Source organism: Xiphophorus hellerii, chromosome 2, assembly GCF_003331165.1.
Source record: "Xiphophorus hellerii strain 12219 chromosome 2, Xiphophorus_hellerii-4.1, whole genome shotgun sequence".
NCBI classification, from domain to species: domain Eukaryota; kingdom Metazoa; phylum Chordata; class Actinopteri; order Cyprinodontiformes; family Poeciliidae; genus Xiphophorus; species Xiphophorus hellerii.
In genome coordinates, this window is record NC_045673.1 from 20,674,948 (window position 1) to 20,694,672 (window position 19,725).

Genomic DNA, 19,725 nt, shown 5'->3' on the forward strand with positions numbered 1-19,725 from the left:
GCTTGGACCTCTGATTCCAGTTTCATTGCAGTAAAGTTGTTCCCTTTTCGTGTCCATAACAGTAAAACATTGATTTGAATTGCTTGTTTTATTGTTATGTAATGAAATACAGGTCTCCGACCTTGTTTGATGACAAAACGTCGAGCTGCGCAGAGCGTCAGTATATTACGGTAGGAGCAAGAGTCCATTTGCACGCTCCGCTGACGTCAGAGGACCCGCTGAAATTCAAAGTTAGAGACGGACACTGCAACACCTGAAGACCAGGAGGCTGTTTTCTCGATTTAATGCAGCTTAGGTTTGACCTGAATCGAGTTTAAGGTTTTAAGACATATTCTCGGGTAAGACACTGACAACTAATTTGGCTCTTATGTTGAGAAATTCAAGCTTTTTTTCCGCTTATAATTTCAACTCGCAGCTAAGCTAACGTGACGATGGCCGACTGTAAATAAGACGGCTCGTTTTAAACACACAACATCTGTTACTGTTGAAAGACCAACTCTTGATATTATATGTTGTCTCCCTAAAGTTGGTTAAAACAGTTGCCACTTGGTTTTGTTTAGGTTTCTTGTGTTAGCTTGAAAACTGTGTGGAGCAGCTAGCTAGCAGAACTAGCTACCTGTTTTACCTGCGGTTCATTTGAAACCTGCAGCGCTTTGAACGGGGCGTTGTCACCCCTCCTTTCACAAACGTCTTCTGTGTTTACTGCATGTGTTTCATAAAAATATATTTTTAGTCTAATTTGAACAATTGAGTGTTTGTTTTTATTGAACATCAACAGGTGTGTTGTATATATATGTGTGTGTAAAACAGCTGGTCTCTGTTTATTATTCAAGCTAAGCTAACCTCTGATTACCTCTAAAAGCTATTAGTGTGGTGAGATTGATGCAATGGTTATTTTGTGCTGTGTTCACGTATCAACATCTAATTATGTTATTATTTTACCTGAGTGAAGTTGTCCCCACCCCCACACACCTTCTTCAAATCAGACAAAATTGGTGTCAGCTATTAAGATTTTAATGAAAGGTTAAAGGTCAAAAGGTCAACCAGCCTCCCCACTTTTATGAAATAAGACAAAATTGGTGTCAAACGTTTTGCACAAATGTAGTCGAGTTAATTGACACCCATTTCGTCTGATGTGAGGAAGGTGGGGGGGCTGGTTGACCTTTGATGACCTCTAGAAACATTCTCTATATCTTTAAAATAATAGCAGCATTAACGAAAACTTTTGCTGCACAAACGTTTGACACCAATTTGTCTGATTTGAAGAAGGTGGGGGCAGGGGGCAACTTCACTCAGGCCAAAGTAGCAAGAAGTACTGAATGAAACTTTTTGGGCAAAGTTGTTTTGTTAATGGGTGTTTAAGAGTTATATTTGTTATAGTTGACTCTGCTTTTATATTTGATTTGGAGAGAAGAAAACCTTCGACATGCTTGTTTTGTGTCTGTTTTCAGTTCATCATGGAAGCTGGGCAGGAAAATGGCAGCAATGTCACCTTAAAGAGGCAGAGGGAACCTCTGTCGGACACTGAAGACAACATCGTCCCCGCAGCAGGTGTGCTTTTGACACCATTTACTACAACGTTAAGAACCAAATCTTTATATTTGCACTGTGCCAATCTTTAGCAAGCATTCGTTTTGCTGTTTCAGATGTAAAAGATGGACTGAAGCGACGGCGTCTGGAAGCAGCTGGTCAGGAGAACCTGACTCCTGAGCCATCCTCATCTGGACGTCTAACGGAGTTCCAGGCAAAACCGGACACACCGGTGATCCCGTCGGTCCGTTCCCGAGTCCAGCTGCTCGCTCAGAGAAAAGACGGTAACTTCATCTCATACTACTGACATTGGCATGCTTAAGTTGCGTCTACCCGCATTTACATTAATCTGTAACAACTTAAACTCCAACCTCAGCTTGAATCACGTATAAAAGTCCCATCTGCCTTCAATTATTACTGATGATTTCCTGTTGGAATCAAGTCTAGCTGTAATTATAGAAAAATATGTTGATGATATTTGTCAAGACGTTGCTGAATTGTTGTGGAAATGCTGGCATCGCACTGCGGTTTGTAATGATAAACGTTTTGTTTTTAGGTTCTTTTGCACAGCGTTCTTTCTCTCATCCAGGAAATGAAAGTCCATCGGTTACCAGCAAGGGTGTCAGTGAGCGTCTTCTCGGTAAGGATGCAAATAAGATCACACCTTTACACCCGTCTGTAGAGGAAGTATTATCTCTGTGCTCTGGGGGAAATGATTTCCTTTAATTTGTTAAATTTTTATAAGTAAAGAAAGCAAAACTAATTGCATCACTGCTTTCTTAGAAAATTGCCGTTGTGTTGTTTTATCTCCAGGTCAATAAGAAAGTCAAATAAATGAATAAAAGTGCATTATAAATGCTCTGAATATTATTTTGGAAATGGTTTAAACCAAAGAAAGTGTTTTTGAAGCAGTTTAGTAGGCTAAGTAACTATTTATTTGAAACAGTGGTCAAGAGTCAGCGTTTTTGGCTGCTTTTATTATTATTTTTCCAGGTGAGGAAGAATTTCATCAACGGCTGGAGCGTTTTAAGGCACCAGCCTCTCAGGCCGACACCACCCAAACGCCGAGCCCTGCCAGCTCCTGCCCCCGGCCCCGCTCCGACTTTGTGTCTGGCATTCGGCAGAAACTGCAGTGCACAACAACGCCCAGCTCCAAACAGGCTTCCATCATGCGCCAGGTCGGTTCTGCTGCTACAGATACCGGGTCTGTCTGTACATCTTTGATGTTTGAGTTTGCATAGTTTCATCGCAAAAATACTGGCAGCCTGAATAATGAAGTTATAACGGCTTGTTGGCAGAATCTGAATATTTTTCTAGCTTTTTTAAAAACTTTTATTTTCCTTTTAATCAGGAACGGGAGCTGGAGTTAAACCAGTTGCCTTTCCAGCCAATCAGTAAGAACGCTTGGCTGAAAAGGTGCGGCTCGGATTCATCAATAACTCAGGTGGGTTTGAGGCGTCAGTCCCATTTACCAGGTGTATTTTTATGTAAATTATAGTTTATGGGTTTGATTGAACATGTTTGGAAGATTTACTCCTTTAATTGATTCATTTTAACAAACTTCCAGTTGAGTTTTTCACCAAAAGCTGATTCTAACAAATGACCATTACTACACTTTATAGCACTTTCCTCTCTACCTTTTTTTACTGTTTATTTTTAGAAATTGTGTTTGTGGTTGACTCTTAACATTTGTTTTCTATATTACTTTATAAAACCATTAAAAGGGAGGGCCTCCTGCTGGCTGCTCTTCCCCCGCCTCTCGGGTTCCTGTGTCTAAAAGGACATTTTGTTGGCCTCCCATTCAGCCCTGGGATGTGAGTCGGTGATTTAAATGTAACTTCACTGACTGGCCACCTTTTGCGCTTTTAACACTTGGGTAAAATGTGGAGTGGTACACATTGAGTTGGATTTAAAAGGTCACCTCTTGGGTGCTGTGGTGGCCCAGTGGTTAAGCACAACCCACATATGGAGGCCTTAGTTGCAGGTTTGCTTCCCCGCCTGGTGACCTTTGCCACGTCTTCCTCCTTTTCTCATTACCCACTTTCCTGTCAATTTACTATCAAATAAAGGCCACTAGAGCCAATAAAACCTTAAAATAAATTCACCTCTTTATATTCTCCTCAAGATTTTACTTTCTTTCAGCTCTGACACAGTCCTTTAGGACACTAGTGTGGTTTGGGGAACATTATTTCTTTCTTACACAAATACATATTCAAACAGTTTCTGCTTAAATTCTTACCATATTTGTTTACCTGAATACCACAACAACCCTTCCTCTTATCCTGATGTCATTACTCTTTTTGTTTTTTTCTTTTTCTTCTTCAGCAGGTTCCTGGAGACGTTGAGATGAAAGATGGGAGTTTTACTGACATGTTGACATCTGTGGCTACGACACCTTCTGGAAATATGACGGGTAAGAGTATTGACTGAACTTTCTCCTGAGCTTGTTTGTCTTAAAGAAATCCTAGAATTGAATCCAAGGAGCTGAATGAGGATAAATAAACTTTAGTTTGAGTCTCAGGTTAAATTAAAAAACTTGATAAATTTCTCCGCTCTGAGACTGGAAAAAGAAAAAGTGGACATTTAAGTATTGTGGCGACCATACTGATGGCGACTAACTCCATTTTCATTTGGAGTTTAGCACGAAGTTCCCACCACTCTCCCTGGATTTCTGATCATGTTGCTCACTAAAGACAACGATTTGTGGACAGAAAGAGTGAAAATGTTTTAGTTGCCAAATGGCATCTGAAATTTTCTACCCTTCCAGTAAAAAAAAATCTGAAATCTGTTGTTAAAGGGAATGTGAACTGTATCAATGTATGAAACATTGTTTTTGCAAGACCAGGTTTTGCCCCCTTATTTTAAAATATTGTGCTAATATCTGACATTTCTTTGCATTTGTTTTGTCAAATTCATTTGATTCTAATTTGACTTTTCGCAACTCTAAATATTGTAGATTGTTTGCCAGAATAAAGGATAAAAGTCTGAAGTGACATTTCAGTTTGGACTCAGAGCTTCTCCCTCAACAGGTGAAGGAGCGGTCGCTGATGCTCCTGCGGCATCTAAAGAGCTTAAACTCAACAGAGAGGGGCAGAAGGAGAGCGTTCCTCACGGTGAGGAAGCAGGAAATGAGAACAAGCTCAAGCCTGCAAATGTGAATGCAGAAGAGCAGCCAGGGTCCCAATACCCAGAGAGCCAGACTGTGTTAAAGTTGTCTTTCAGTGATGAGCACAGTCTGTCTGATCTGCACACAGCTGATAAGCACAGCTTCTTACAATCAACTCTCCTAGATGAGTCAAACACGAAGGAAACGAGCGAAGTTTCCAGCGTAACTGAGGTGGAAAAGTCTGAGGTGTTTCCTTTTGACGAAGATGAGACGATGGAAGGTTCTACATGTGGTGAAGAGATTGAGCCTTCGACCGATGAGGAACTAAGGGAGTGGAGATATCCTCAAGGAAACTTGTCAGCTGACGAGGAGGCGATTTCAGAGGAGAGAGTGTTTAGTGGGGAGAAGGAAGAAGAAATGGAGGCAGCTGGAGAGGGGAAGGAGAAAAAAAGTGGCTTGAGAAATAAAAGTGATACTGCTGATGTTAGAAGTGCTCCAGATCTAGATGTCTCAGAAAAGACAGCTGGCTTTGGTGAACAACAGGAAGATGAGAAGCTTAGACCAGAAGAGAAGAGGAGTGATGGAGAAAACAGAGTAGATGACTGCTTGATAAGGAAATCGGCTTTAAAAACCAAAACATTGAGAGAGAAACCATCAGAAAATGCAGAACATGAAACCAACTTTGAAAACGAAGCTCAACCTGGTGGGAGGGATGAATGTCAGGGTTCATCTGAGATGTCAGACTCCCATCAGGGGAAGAGGGCGGTTTTAGGTGGGCTGAAAGCAGAAAGCTCAAAAAAAGTCACCTTTACCCTGGAGCCGGAGCTGATCACTGGCTCTCCTTTATCTGAGAGCGACGCCTCAGAGGAGTCCAGGGCAGACACCGGTCTGTCAGGTGAGATACGTCTGAAAAGCTACTTCTCAGAGGAGCATCCCTGTGGTGAAGCACTTTGTGGGTGATCATTTTCCACTGGTGAACTGGGAACACTGGGTTCACACTAAGAGGTGATTTTAGAAAACAGAACAAGCTGTCATTGAATGTGAGCTGTACTCTTATTTTACCTGTATATCAATGTAGATGTAGAAGATGTAAACATTCATAGAGCAGCAATTAATTTTTAATTGTAGGACGGCCTAATCACTGACCCAAGTCATTAAAAATGAGGTTTTTACTAAAGAGTCCTAGTTGTATCCTAGTTGTACAGATCAGGCAGGAAAATAAATCTGAAGATCTTTAGCTTATCCCTTTAAAAGGTTTAAGCCTATCAAATAAGAGATTAAGGGATAACTCAAGACTTGTGCATAATGTTGTATTTGCATTAAGACGTCCTCCTATTAATAAAGTATTTCTCAACATAGTGAGGGTGTTTTACGAATGAGTAACTTCAGCCAAACACTTCCTTATTGGAATAAATTACCTTAAAGCTTTCGATAAAATACTGAACTTGGATAAAATGGCAGCTTTTGTCTTGTTTTTGAATGGTTTCCTTTGCACATGTGTGAGACACAAATACGTTTTCTGCATTTTTGAAGCTGATCGCATATGCACAGATGGATTCATGAACACAATTTTATGTGGATTGTTTGGTTTTGAAAAACCTAAAGCTAATTTGAAATGTTTCTCATCAGACGCAGGGTCAAACTCTCATGATGACACCAACTCGACAGAAACCATTGAGAAGATGTTTGAAGAGGTGCTGGAATATGCTGGGAGTGCAGAAGAGGAGGGACGAGTTGAGGAAGACGGAGAGGATCATGACAGTGGCATCGGTTCTTGTTCTGTTGTAAAGAGTGGTGAGAAGATTGAAAGAGAGGAAGAGCCCAGAGGAGAGGAATGTGATGAAAACGATGAGCTTCTTACTTTTCCTCAAGGCGGCATCCTCTCTCCTCTCAGCAAGTCTCTTGAAGCTGTGGTTACCCCACTGGTAAGAGTGGTTTACACCTTTGCTTTGTTTAAATTTCCTCAAACCTTTTCAGATTCATGAACTTCAGAAACAACAGTTTCCATAACTTCTCTGTTTGTGATATTTTCCATCAGCGACTGGCTGCGGCCCAAGAGTCTCATCCTCCACCGTTGCTCCTGTCTCCAGAGGAAAGCAGCACTCCTCCTGAATCTGCTCCTCTGTACAGGTTGGAAAGGATTTTACTCATTTTTGTTTAGCCAAGTACAATTTAAGAACCATATAAATCCATAAAAGAAAGTTAGAGATGTAATTTCTTTGAATATAGATGTTTTGATCTACACATTCACACAGATGTGTGTAAATGAGGAGGAAATTGAATAAAGAACTTGCTAGTAAAAAGTTGCAAATGTGAAAAGATAGAGCTAATGTACATTTCTCCTAACATGTGGAATTTGTTTTTATTTTAGAAATAAGCAAAGCAAAATGTTTTACCATTGGAAAAAACATTTTCAAAAAAATAATGTCACTATTAGAGGTTCTTCATGAGATGACAGCAGTTTTTAAACCATGTCATCTTGTGTTCAAGTTTCATAGTAGTTTGATTCTAGTTTGCCACACGAGACAGACGGCAGGTGACGGGTTTGAGTAAACGGCCTTCACTAACCTGATGGTTGTTGTTCGACAGCATCGATGCGTACCGCACACAAAGGCAACGTAAGCTGCCAGCCATTCAGAGCGTGACTCCTGTGGTTCAACGACGAACGCCAGAGACGCCGAAGCCCAAAGAGTCTGCCAACACCAAGGAGAAGATAACTGTGAGAAGCACGTTTTTGGTTTTTTCCTTTACATTTCCTGATATTTGTTTAAAAAATAGTGTTCTGAAATTAGTTTCTATTTGTCCTTCCTTTGACAAAGATTTAAGTTTCTTAAATATTCTTGAGCTTCACATGTGGGCTCCATAACCAGCTCAATTTGGTCAATTTAACAAAGTTATTTTTTATTTTCCTTAGATTTCTTTGAATCTGTTAACTGTTTACATTCCAACTATACTGTGTGTGGTTGCTCAGGCTCTGAATGAAGAAGCTGGGAAACTGCAGCTGGTGATCAACCAGACGCTGCAAGCGCTGGGCTGCTGCACCGATGAGGAGCACGGACGAGGCTCTCTGGAGGAGGCCGAAGCTGAGAAACTTCTGCTGGTGTCCTGTATGAAAACCACAGCATTTTAAGCTGCACACTGGGTGTTTAATGATTCGGTCATGTTGATAGTGAATATTTCTCTACTCAGGATAGCTAGCAAGGTGGTGAATCTTTACTTTTGTTTTTCTTTTTTGATAACATTTAAATTCGTAGTTTTAGGCATTAACCTAGTTAGTAAATTTTGTACGGCACATTTCCCAGATATTATCACTTTGCTTTACAGGATTAGGTCAAGCTGTGTTGCAGCAGATAGGCTGGGGGTAAATTGTGATGTTGTTTTATTTTTATTAAATTTTTTTCTAAGTACCTTCCCTCCACTTTTTGCTCTTTAGGTGAGAAACGGTCTGCTCTGCTGGCAGAGGTGTCCAGACTGCGGGAGGAGAGGAGCCTGCAATCTGAAGAGGCTCAAAAGGAGGACACGGACTACGTTTCCCAGCAGGCCTGCAGAGGAACCATCAACATCACCAACATCCAGCTCCCTCTGAAGGTTGAGTTTGTCTGCTCGTCGAACAGCCGTCCAGGTAGAACCACAGAGTAGCAAAGCTGTAATTCTCTCAGTCAAAGATTAAGGCACAAATGTTGCTTCAGATGTTGCCTAACAGACTGACTGGTTTGTTGAACTGGTCTAGGTCGACCGAGCCACTACTTTTTCATCCTGATCCGCTACGGACCGTGCAACGTCATCGCCACGCCGCTGGCCACATCCACCGACGCTCAAAATGGAGACGCCGTCTCCTTCCCGACTGCAGTCACTCTGTGAGCTGCACCTGTTCCTCTGTGCTGTTCTTCTTTTTACAAGTTTTTGAAAACTAAACACTAAGCTAAATTATTTCCTGATTTTTAACTGCTGAATTATAGTTTCCAAATAAAAACATTGCACTACAAATGACTGTATTTATTTAAAATTTCAGAAAGGATATACGCTCGTCTTTTGAGATTGATGTTGAAGTCTACAGCCTGGTGAGACGTTCATTTTGATTTGTAGAGTTTATTGCTATGGATGTAAGCAAAATTTAATGGTGCAATAATTTTTTTGTTGGACTTTATTGGGTTACAGACGTATATTACAAATTTTGAAATGTGTGGCAGCCATATTGAAAATTTAACATTGAAATTTCTCGAGAATTTTCAGTTTTCCATCTCAGAAGCCTTACTTCTGAGATCATTGTATTTTTCATTTAATTCAGACTACAGAGCAAAATGTCAAACGCTTCTTTAGCTCATTCTTTTTTCTTTTTTTTTTTTTTTTGTAGTTGAATGTCCAAAAGTTCTACACAAATTTTTTAAAAACAATCTGATATTTTTGAGTAACTTTATTCATCTTATTTGCAATTAAATGCATTTGTGTTCTGGTTTTTTTTTAAACTGTTTATTTTTCTGTAGTTAATTTTTTCTTTTTTTCTCCACAAATTAGTGTCTAAGCTCAGGATCCACCAGTACCACAGACCGGACCAGCACCAAGTCCCGTGTAAGTGAGCGGTTATTTTCCTCAGAAATTCAAAGCATGTTAATGAAAGCAGTCTGACTTTTTTTTGTGTGTGTCTGTGTGTGTGTGTGTGTTGACATAATCAGGTCACACCAAGGAAGTTTCTGAACACCCTTACAGTAAGAGTTCATCTGTAATCATGCTCTGTGGTTTTAATGACCTGTTTCGTTCATCGCTTTAATGTCGTCTTGTTGTTTAGCAGAAATCCAGCAACATTTTCACATGTAAGTTGAATTTCTTTTCAGATTCAACTCTTTGTATTTGCTAAACTCAATGAAGGTTATATTTTGCAGTTTCATGATTTGTTGTTTTTGTTCCTCTACCTTAAGCTCCTGCTGCTCTCAACACTCGCCGCTCCAGTAACTTTTCTCTGGTGGGTTCCCACAAGATCACCTTGGCTTCACTGGGATGCAGGAAATTTCCTCTTGATAAGGTAATTTATGATTGGTGCTATTTTAGTGTGAAGGTAAAACAAGTCTCTCTTACTCTAGTCCTAAACGGTCACATAATTTACTGAGGAATATAAAACTAAACAAACCAAGCCGTGATTTTCCTCTTGATTCAGTGGTTTCTGTTTTAGCTGAATCACAAAGTGAACCGCAGCTTTTCTCTCTGGGTTCTGCACATTCCTGCACTGTTCAGTTTTATCTCCCAGTGCACTGTTATCACTGTTTTAGTCACGTTGGTCGGTTTGGTTTTTGAAGTCCACACCTGGGTGGTCTCACTGTTGACATGTCTGTCCCCCTCCCTCTCTCTGTCTTTCTTCGTCCACTCAGATGAAATTTGATGGCAAAATCAGGAGGCTGCTGGGAGATGAATTTCAGGAAAAGGTTTCACTTTTTGTTTGTTTTTTTTTTTTTTTTTCTTTAACTTCCATCACTCTTCACATGTCTTCCCTTTTCTCTTCCTCTATGCAAAAACTAACCAGCTGCTTGATTTCAGTGATAATTAACACGAGTTATGTTTTTTTTTCTTTTGTTCATTTTCATATTTTTGAAAGTGTTATAATTTACTTCCTTAGTTTTTTCTGTGTGAATTCATCCACTTCAGTCCCTTTGATCAAATCGTGAGGATATTTATGCCCAGTTTTCTTCAACACACACAGAGTGAAAATTAGTTAAAATTTCCTGACCAGATTTAGATTTCGCTCAACCAGAATAGATAAATATGACTGAATGAAGTCTTTTCTCCATATTCTATTGGTTTGAATGTGACTCCTTCTCTTGTAACTGCAGGTGCCATTTCTTTCGCCACTGGAGGGCCACATCTACCTGAAACTGGACAGCGAGGGCCACTCCGATGTGCAGCACCAAGGCTTCCTGGTCAGCAATTTACCATTTTGTTATTTACTCCTCTTTTTGCTGCAGCAGAGTTATGTTTTCAGAGTAGAAATTTTAAACTGGAGTGTTGAACTCTGAGAACCTTTTGGTTTTTCTGTCTAATCAGCTGAAAGTAAGTTCTGGCCGGAATGGCAAATTGCACAACAGATATTACATTATTGATTACAATTATTTTCATTGCCTTAAACGCGTTTGCAGTTACATTGAAGTCATTTCTTCTGTGTTCCTTGTAACAAATAGAAATCTGTTGCAATCAATGCAACCGGGAGTTTCTTTTCTTCATTTAATCATGAAAGTGCTGCTTTAATCTGGGGAACAACTTAATTTCCTCTCTGGGAGTTTCTGCAAAAATCCTTAAATTTATAACGGTCTTAGATTTTTTTCCATTCATAATTTCTGCAGGTCCAAGTTGGCATATTAAATATTGAAGTAAATTGTGCAATGATTGGAAAAAACTTCTTATTTTTCCCTGGAGTGTCTCCCAGGAGATTTCTTTGGACTTAAAAACCTGTCAGCATCACTTGGATTTGTAAAGAAAATAAATCTCCACTTTTCCTTTGTCTATGTGGAAAATGAGCTCCCAGTCGTTGGCATGGACTATTTCTCCAAACACAAACTTTTGTGAATATCCAAAAGATTATTTTGAGACCAACAGGTGATGCTAGCAGGGAGGGCAGTTTCTGCAGACACAAGTGTGCAAAAATGTCTCCACAAAGAGGATGCTGGTTTTTCAAGAGAAAAATCCTGGGATTGCTTCTGTCTTTTCTCTGCAGACGATGTTTGAGTTGATCAGTGGATTTGGGGTGTGGAATCGGCGATATTTTGTTCTGGAGGAATGCAACTTGTCCTACTGGAGCAACCCAAATGACAGGGAGACCAAGGTAGCAATCGACCAACAGGTGTTTAAAAAAGGAGAATAAAAAGCCATCAGGTGACGATTTGATTCTCTGGTTGAATCCTTCAGGAAGCAGAAGGCAGCATCTCTCTGTCCAGGTCTCCCAGTCAGTGCGTCAGGCCTGTTAAGAGAGATTCCTGTGCTCGACCTTTCACCTTTGAGCTGGTGAACGCCTCTCAGCAGGAAGACCAAAACCAGGAAGCACTGTCCAAGTAAGTTCATATAAAACTGCCAACATGACCCATCCCACCTGGTAAAACATGAAACGGTAGAACAGGCATAGCCTGTATTCACTTAAATTACACAGATAATGAATGAATGAACAGTTTCCATAGGTTGGTCTATTAATATTTGTCTCTATTTAGGTCAGGTTAGATCATGGTGTTTTTCTTTCATGTTTAAGGATAAAAGATTGTTGGACAACATGAACAGTAAAAGCGTTTTAAAATATTTTCATAAGATTATTCATTGTGATTAATCTTCAGTCTCTTTTCTTTTATCTCTGCGTCTCCACCACTCCTGATCAGCTCTAGTCTTTGGGCCTAAAATTTACATCAGTTGTGTGCATGACAAAAGGCCTTCAGATGAATAATAATTAACCAAATATCTGCAACATGCAGGGAATGGCTGAAGGGCTCTTGAAATATAACACATTACACCAAGCTGTGCTTAGTAATTGCAATCCTGCAGACAATCATTTGAGATGATGATTGCAGTTTGATTTTATTTTCTGGCATAATTATTCTTGGGTTCTGCATAATTATAATAATAGTTGTCATGCAACTTTTATTTAAGTTCAGCTTTATTATGTAGTAAAAGTACAACAGTTTCCCACTAAAGATTACATTTATAAAGTTAACACAAATATTTACTGCTGGGTTTTCAGTACAATTTAACTGTTTAAGTCAATGTTCATTTTTTAAAAATTTGTATGAAGTTCAAATTATTCTAGATCATCCATCAAGCCATTGTTGACCAAATTTGTAATTTCTGGCATTTTCCATTTTGTCATAAATTCAGCCTTGAGGAGTAAAACTATTTTTTTTGCTGAAGTTACTAAAGTAATCCTGGATTATGTTGCTTTTTGTTATTCTATTTTTAATTATTGAATCAAGTTATTTATGTGACTGTCTGACTTGTGCTAGTTTGTATTTATTTAATTTTTTTAAATCACCTTAAATGTGTCGGGCCTTAAACTCAGAATGTGTGAGCTGTTGATAAAGGAGCTGTGTTTGCGTTGGACCTCTCAGGTGTTGGTTCTCGGCTGACACCAAGCAGGAGAGGTTGGACTGGATGGAGAAGCTCAACCAAGCCCTGCTGGACTTCCACACGTGGAGCCGTCCTCCGGCTGAGAACCAGGCGTTCAACACGTCCAACATGTCCAACAGCGGGAACCTGACGGAGAGCATCCTGTAGCGCGAACAGAGTCCTGGAATCAGCTTTTAGGTTTTTGGTATGAGCTGATATTGGAGATTAGATTAGAAATGTGGGAGACACGATGAAACATCTCATGTTGATTTATTGATGGGAGACCAATTCATTTTTCTGTTTTAATCCTAATCTAATCTATAATCGTTGGGTTTCACTTTTATTTGCAAACTTTGTTGCAAATCGAATATTTTTAGTATCATGTTGTCAGATTTTTTGTTTTTTTTAACTGGTTTTATTTTTTGCAGGATTTCATTTGGTGAGCAGCTGCTCTGTTAATGGTCACTTTAAGTTGTTGTCGCCTTTGCTATTACCAATATTTACTTCTGTACATGTACGGATTCGGATTCTATTTTTATTGTTCAAGCTTGAAGGATAAATAATTGTGATCAATACACTTGACAGTAAAAATAAATGTATGACTAACGCAGGATGGGAGTCTCAGTGAGAACGTGAAACCGATCAAAAGCCGTCGTCTCTCTGTTAAATGTTCGGGTTTGGCTGCATTCAGAAGGCTGAGGGACAAAAAGCCTATTGTTGTTTCTGGGATTTAATTAAGTGGAAGAGAAATATACAAAACTATTTTATTCACCTTGATGTGAAGGAGGAGAGTTTGGTTGCTTAGACTTTATATATTCCTAATTTACAAGATTTTACCCTTAATATCTAAATGGTAGCAGTTTCTTTTATTTTTCTTCCAAAATTAGATTTTTTTTTTTTAAATATACATACGGACCTTTTGATAATCAGCATTGCTGGCATCTTGTCTGACTTCATTCCCAGCACATTAAGCATTCATCATTATTACAAATACAAAGATCCATTTAGTTACTGACGTAAACACGTTTGTAAGGTGAGGGTAAATGATTTGTTCTGTTTGGTTTTCTTTCCCCTCTGTCATGTCGTTGGTTTTCTTGTATATGTGCATTTTCAGTTTATTTGTCTATGAGACAGTATCAATAAAGTCTAAGGATTGAAATGGCTTGGATGATTAAATCTGGCATGAAAAACACAAATATCGCCAAGTTTTGAATGCAGTGCATTGCAAAAATATTCTTTCTTGAATGGTGAAGTTTCACATCAAACGTCCAGATATTTTATCACAAAGTTTGTGATGGAATAATTAGGATGTAGAGAGAAAATGATGCAGGTTTTGGAAAACCTTTTACAAATTTAAAAACTGAACAGTTTCATGTTTTAAAATCACTTTACATTTAACTCCAGCTTCATTATGGTGTTGCGTCGCCGTGGAGTTACGTCTACCAGCTTTCCACATAGGAGCTACTTAGCGTTGCGTCTCCATTGGATTTAGGTCTGGACTTTGACTAGGACAGTATGAAAATGAGTCTAAACCTTTCTGTTTCAGCTCTGCCTGGCGAACTGCCTGCCCAGTTTCATGGAAGCCTCTAGCAGGTTTTCCTCCTGAAATATCCTGCATTCATCTCCACCTCCCTTCCTGCAGCTTCACTGTCTATAACCCCACAGCATGATGCTGCTGCTGCCAGGTTTCACAGTGGGATAGTTGTGTCCTGTGGTGCCTGTGCAAGCCAGAAATCTTAGTTTTGGTCACAAATGATTAAGGTGCCTCATTTCACATTTGCCGTCCCCCTAATGTGGACTTCTTGTGACTTTTTTTTTCTTAAAATTCATCTGTCAATGCCAGATTTGTCACGCCTGTGACTAATAGTTGTCCTGTTGACGGTCTTCCACCTGAGCTGTAGGTCTTTGCATCAAATCCATTGATTTCTCTGCTTGTAATACAACAAAATATGAAGAAGCTGAAGCTGTATTTATGCTTTTGTAGGACATTTTACTGGTGTATAGTTTCTGCCTTAATGTAAAGTCATTTCAGTATCAACAGGAAAGGTAAATATTTCCTGCTCTCTTGTTTGTTTCTTTCACACCTGAGTAGCAGTGTGTTGTATGTCGTGCCAACTAAAACTGAAGCTCTGCTCCACATTCAGAGCCTGCAAGAGTCTGGCAGGAAGGCGGCTCAGGTCAGGAATGTCATACAGGAAGTGGGCTAGAATTAGACTTCCTGCTCGCTCCTCTGGGTGGAGGTGCTGCTGGGCGTCATTAAATCTAAGGTGATGACAACAAGGAGGGGAGGGGGCTACACCTATTCAGCTGTGTTGGGCAGGGCAACCCTGGTGTTTCCAGCAGCTGTGCTTTCCAGTGGCACAGAAACGCCTCACACAGCTGGGACAGATTTTTACTTCATGACATTAAACTCATGTAAATCACACCAGTTTAGTTTCCTCTCTAAAACGAGTTTAGTGGGGAGAATGGTCGTTTTGCAGTGTTATGAATTTAATTTCATGTTTCCTCTCCTGCCACATGTTAACGTTCCCTTGGGCAAGGAACTGAATCCCAAGTCGCCTACCAAGCTGTGCGTTGGTGCACAAACGTGAACGATTGGGTGGCTGACTAAGCTGCTTGGTGTGGTTGGCATAATTAAAGCGCTACATAATTTTTAACCATTTGATCTTTTGAACAGTGAAAAAAAAAAAATCCTTTTACAGTAGATCTAAAATTCTTGTTTGTGAAATACTCAATGTTTTTTTGTGTGTGTGTTAGGTTCATAATTAAGTGTTGCTTCAGCAGAAGCATCCATCTTGAAAGTTACAAACCAGGGCAAGTGCTGTAGCTCCGTTGGCAGTGACCTTGTTTTTACATAGTTTCCATTTTCCAATTATGTCCTGTTGTATTTTATGACGTTTCATCTCGGACCAAACATACAGGGTGATTGTGGAGAGGAATGTCTCCCTGTTAGGAGAACCAGCCTGAGAATTAAAAGACAAAAACCATTTGGGAAGAAAAGCTCAATTTGAACAGTTGCAATAATGTAAACTTTTATCAGTAGTCTTGATGTTGAATGAGCGTCTGCCTCAAGGGCAAAAACTGTTGGATCCACAGGAGACGATCCGGGTAATCGGAAGATCTGGTTCCTGTTCCAGTTTCAAATTATTGAGAGTTGCAGAAATTTAGTAACGTGAGCCGTATTGAGCCAAAATGCTTCAGCAGCAAGATGGCCGCTGTAATGTAATAGGACTCTGTAATGTCTTCTTGCAGTTTCTAAAAGCTGCATCCTGTCTATGCTTAGCAGTTGTTCCTTATTTAATGAGCAATATCTCTTGTTTCAATGTTTCTTCTACACCGACAGAAACAAACGCAGGTTTGTTCCCCGAGCAGAAATGTTTTTCTCTGAGGCATTTTTTAATTTGAATCCTAAACTACATCTTCACTCTAAATCTTGATTTTCTTGTTGGACCCTAATGGTGAAGAGTAGCTGAGACCCAGATGAGAGGAAACACTCGAATGGAGTCCAGCCAGTCGGTCAGCGGCCTTGTTGTCCGGGTCCATGTGGTTCCACCCGGGCAGGAATACGCCGTTCTCGGCATCCTGCTCTGCTCCACTCTGTTCTGTGCGTGGAGGCGAGGGACGCTCTTCCTATGTGGCAACAACACAGGAGGTGAAACGAAGGATCCACAAATAAGAGATTTGTGGAAGGAGAAGTGCCGCCCTGTTTGGACTAACAGACAAATTATTTTTATCACGTCACTGTGCCGGATTTTGGTAGGTTTTATTTAATAATATGATACAAGTGCAACTTCAGTGGACTTAATGAAAAAATCCAGTTCACATTCAGCTTTATAGAATCCAGTAGGACTGAAATTCAGTTCAAATCCAGTTTACTGTGGTGCAGCCCACTCCCACAACTCATTGACTTCACAGCAATCCCTCATCCTGAGCAAGCATGTGGCGACAGTAGGGAGGAACCACTCGTTTTAACTGGTGGAAACTTTTGGCAGAAGTTGGGTTTAATTTGCCATCTGCTGCTGGTGGCTGGAGAAGCACTGGGTAGGAGTATTTTCTGTGGTAAAGGAAAAACAAGGATGTTGTGCAGAGTTAATCTCAGTGACCCCATCCGGGATAAAAACGGAGAAAATCCAAAACCTGGGGCCCAAACAGACGACATAAAGCCATCACAGCATGAATATGGAGTTGTGGGGAAAATGGAGAATAAACCAGTGAAAAACTGGCAGAGAAAAGTGTCATTCAGCCCTTTGAGCCACTTATTTTTTCAGAATATTCAATCTTAACTAAATATAACTTATTATTTTGTTACGTCACGACAGGTTTTGTATAGGTGGTTATCTGCCCAATGTTTGAGTCATTTTGGAAGAGATCATTTGGTAACACTTTAGTTGAAGGGGCGTGCATAAAACTTCCTTATTTAATGAGCAATATCTCTTGTTTCAATGTTTCTTCTACACCTTCTATAACAATGACATGACATTGTTATAAATATGGCATAAAACCTGTTATAAACATGAAGGAGTCTTCATGAATGTTTATGACTGTTGTCATGAAGTGTCATTTAGTAAATGACAACTTTAATGTAATGTAGAACTAAAAATTGCATTAAAAGTCACTCAAAAGTATCAATTGTACATTATTCAGTAATTTCAGAATTTTTTAAAAGCAAAATTCCATTAAAAGTTTCATTAAAAGAGTCAAGTTTGCTTTAAAAGTGTCAATCGAATGACACTATCTGACAACAGTCATACAATAATGGAGACTCCTTCAAGCTCCTGACAGCTGTTGTGTCAAATTTATGACAGTGTCATGTCAGTCTAATAAAGTGTCGCTGAATATTTTATTAGCTGAACTACTGACACCCGAATTGAACTCTTTCCTTTTGTCAGCGCCTTGTTCTTACTCAAAACAGTTCACCCCTCATGCTGAAACCTTGAGTGCTGCTCTGAAAGCTGACCGTCCGACTCGGCCATCGCACGTCGTTCAGCTGCTGCTGCTCCTCCGGAGCTGCAGATGGGGACAGCCGAGCTCGACTGCTCTGAAACGAATCAAACTTTGTGCGCCAGAATAAGCCGGTCTCCATCAAACAGCTGCAGATTATGATTTTGGCGCCTGAAGACGTGTGGTATAATTCTGCTTCAACAGCAGATCGTCCAGTAAGATGGGTTGCTGTTGTCAGAGACTTTGTGAACTCTTTCGGTGATATCATTACAGTCTCCATTAAGTCTTGTGTCCTCCCTTCGGTTACTATGGGCGTAGACTAATGACTTATACATTATACATTGGGTTTTCCAGTAACTGCTTTCCCTTTACTAGTATGGGAGACTCCCAGTCTCCCAGAAGGTCCTGTACAACATCACATCCACCCCTCCCATTGCTTGTGCCACCACCTGATTGTTTTCCTCATCTCCTCTTTTCCTCATGGTCTGCTGGGACATTTATGTGTGTTAAGGGCTGCTGCTGCTGCTGCTGCTGCTGAAGGGCAAAACCTCAAAAACATTCCTTAGGATTGAAAGAAACTGGGAAGTTTACTGTCAGCGTCGTTGTGCTGGAAATATTTTTTGCATGCTCGGTATGTTCCACTGCTGCACATTTAATGTGTCGATACGATCAGCTGTGCTGCTGCTGCCACATGTTTGCCAAAGAGGAGGAGGGGCTGCAAAGTCAGCTACACTGCAAAAACGCAGCAGGATTTTTGGTCTAGTACAAAAGTCTTAATACACTGGAAATAAGACAAAACTACCAGAGCTTGTTTAAATGAAAATTATGAAAACACACCATGACAAGAATTTTTTTTCCATGTCATAAATGAAATAATCTGCCTATGGAATATTATTTATTTTATTGACTTAAAACAAACGGAAAAGTTAGTTTTGTCTTTTGTCATATTATAAATATTTAAACCAGAAGCTAGATCAGAAAAACTTGTCAAGATTTTGTGTTTTTGCAGTGAACTCAATACTTCTGACTTGGTTTATTTGAGTTGATTTCTTCCTCATTTTTTTTTTTACCAGTTCTCATGGTAAACTGAATTCAACATTGTATTTTATTATTATTATAATTTGAACCAAACGCCATTGAATGTTATTGATTTTGAATATATTTGGTTGAATTATATGTAATCTGTTGGTCTTGATTGGATATTCATCATGGATTAGTGAATTGGATCATAAACTGTGAGCTGCAAATGGTAAGTACTAACAGTTGGATTTAGATCTGGGCTTTGACTAGGCCATTCTAACACATGGGCGTGTTAGAATTTAATCTCATTTGTTTCTTGCTGTATCTTTAGGTTCGGCCAGTCTTGACTCCTTTGGAGCATCTCACATGATTTTCTTGTCCTCCTCTCTGCCCATCTTCCCATTTTTCTTGTTCCTACAGAAGAACAACATTCCCACAGCATGATGCTCTCAACACCATGCCCTATGGTGTTGACACTCAGGGTAAAGCGAGCTATTATTACTTGCTATGGTAAAGAAGATGAAGGAAAAATCCCAAAGTTAATGGAAAATGTAGATTGGTCAATGACTCCATCCGGAAAAGAGACGCGCTGAACCCAAACGCTGAGCGAGGAGTGCTTTCTTTTAATGACTTTATCTAATAAATAAAGTGATAAACACATAATTTCTTGGCTAAATGTGTTTTCTATGAAAAGGCAGCGTAGAGGTTTGGCACTGGACTTGATTTTTCATTAAGATGCTGAAGCTTCAGATCCTCTTCAAGCTGCCTCGAGAGTTTTCTTCTTCTGAGGTCAAAGCTAAACTGAACAGATGCACTTTTACGCATAAAAACTAAATAGTTTAGAACCTTTTGTAAGCTGCTTTATTTACATTTATCACCTTCGTATCCATAGAAACTGCTTTGTTGAAGTCATTCCCACATTTAAAGGTTTACAAATTGTTGGGGTTTTTTTACCCAGGCTCTTGAATGCAACACATCCTCGCTCCTCATCCCTGTCCCTTCCTCCCCTCTCTCACTCTCTCTATCTCCCCCCTCATCATCCAAGCAGCAATCTCCTC

General features: G+C 39.8%; 1 protein-coding gene across 7 annotated transcripts; it reads left to right on the forward strand.

Moving 5' to 3' along the window:
- Positions 1 to 189: 189 nt before the first annotated feature.
- anln2 (anillin, actin binding protein 2) lies at positions 190 to 13,865 on the forward strand. 7 transcript variants are annotated; one of them, XM_032549332.1, is made up of 24 exons: positions 190 to 338; positions 1,452 to 1,551; positions 1,647 to 1,814; positions 2,087 to 2,170; positions 2,524 to 2,708; positions 2,882 to 2,974; positions 3,856 to 3,943; positions 4,560 to 4,643; positions 6,266 to 6,561; positions 6,675 to 6,766; positions 7,226 to 7,355; positions 7,608 to 7,743; positions 8,070 to 8,258; positions 8,367 to 8,493; positions 8,649 to 8,697; positions 9,152 to 9,205; positions 9,310 to 9,342; positions 9,423 to 9,447; positions 9,553 to 9,656; positions 10,000 to 10,053; positions 10,459 to 10,545; positions 11,337 to 11,444; positions 11,528 to 11,670; positions 12,709 to 13,865. In XM_032549332.1, exons 2-24 carry the CDS (start codon positions 1,458 to 1,460, stop codon positions 12,872 to 12,874), a joined length of 2,589 nt encoding a protein of 862 aa, XP_032405223.1. In that variant the 5' UTR covers positions 190 to 338; positions 1,452 to 1,457; the 3' UTR covers positions 12,875 to 13,865. The 7 variants fall into 7 exon arrangements, with proteins under 7 accessions (XP_032405223.1, XP_032405230.1, XP_032405237.1 ...); XM_032549339.1 differs by having other exon boundaries at positions 9,426 to 9,447; XM_032549346.1 differs by having other exon boundaries at positions 3,859 to 3,943.
- The last annotated feature ends 5,860 nt before the right edge of the window (positions 13,866 to 19,725 follow it).

Coding starts and splice junctions, on each gene's coding strand:
- anln2 (XM_032549332.1), top strand. CDS start 1,458: ATGGAAGCTGGGCAGGAAAATGGCAGCAATGTCACCTTAAAGAGGCAG. Junction 2,171..2,523: donor TGTCAGTGAGCGTCTTCTCG/GTAAGGATGCAA, acceptor TTATTTTTCCAG/GTGAGGAAGAATTTCATCAA. Junction 2,975..3,855: donor CGGATTCATCAATAACTCAG/GTGGGTTTGAGG, acceptor TTTCTTCTTCAG/CAGGTTCCTGGAGACGTTGA.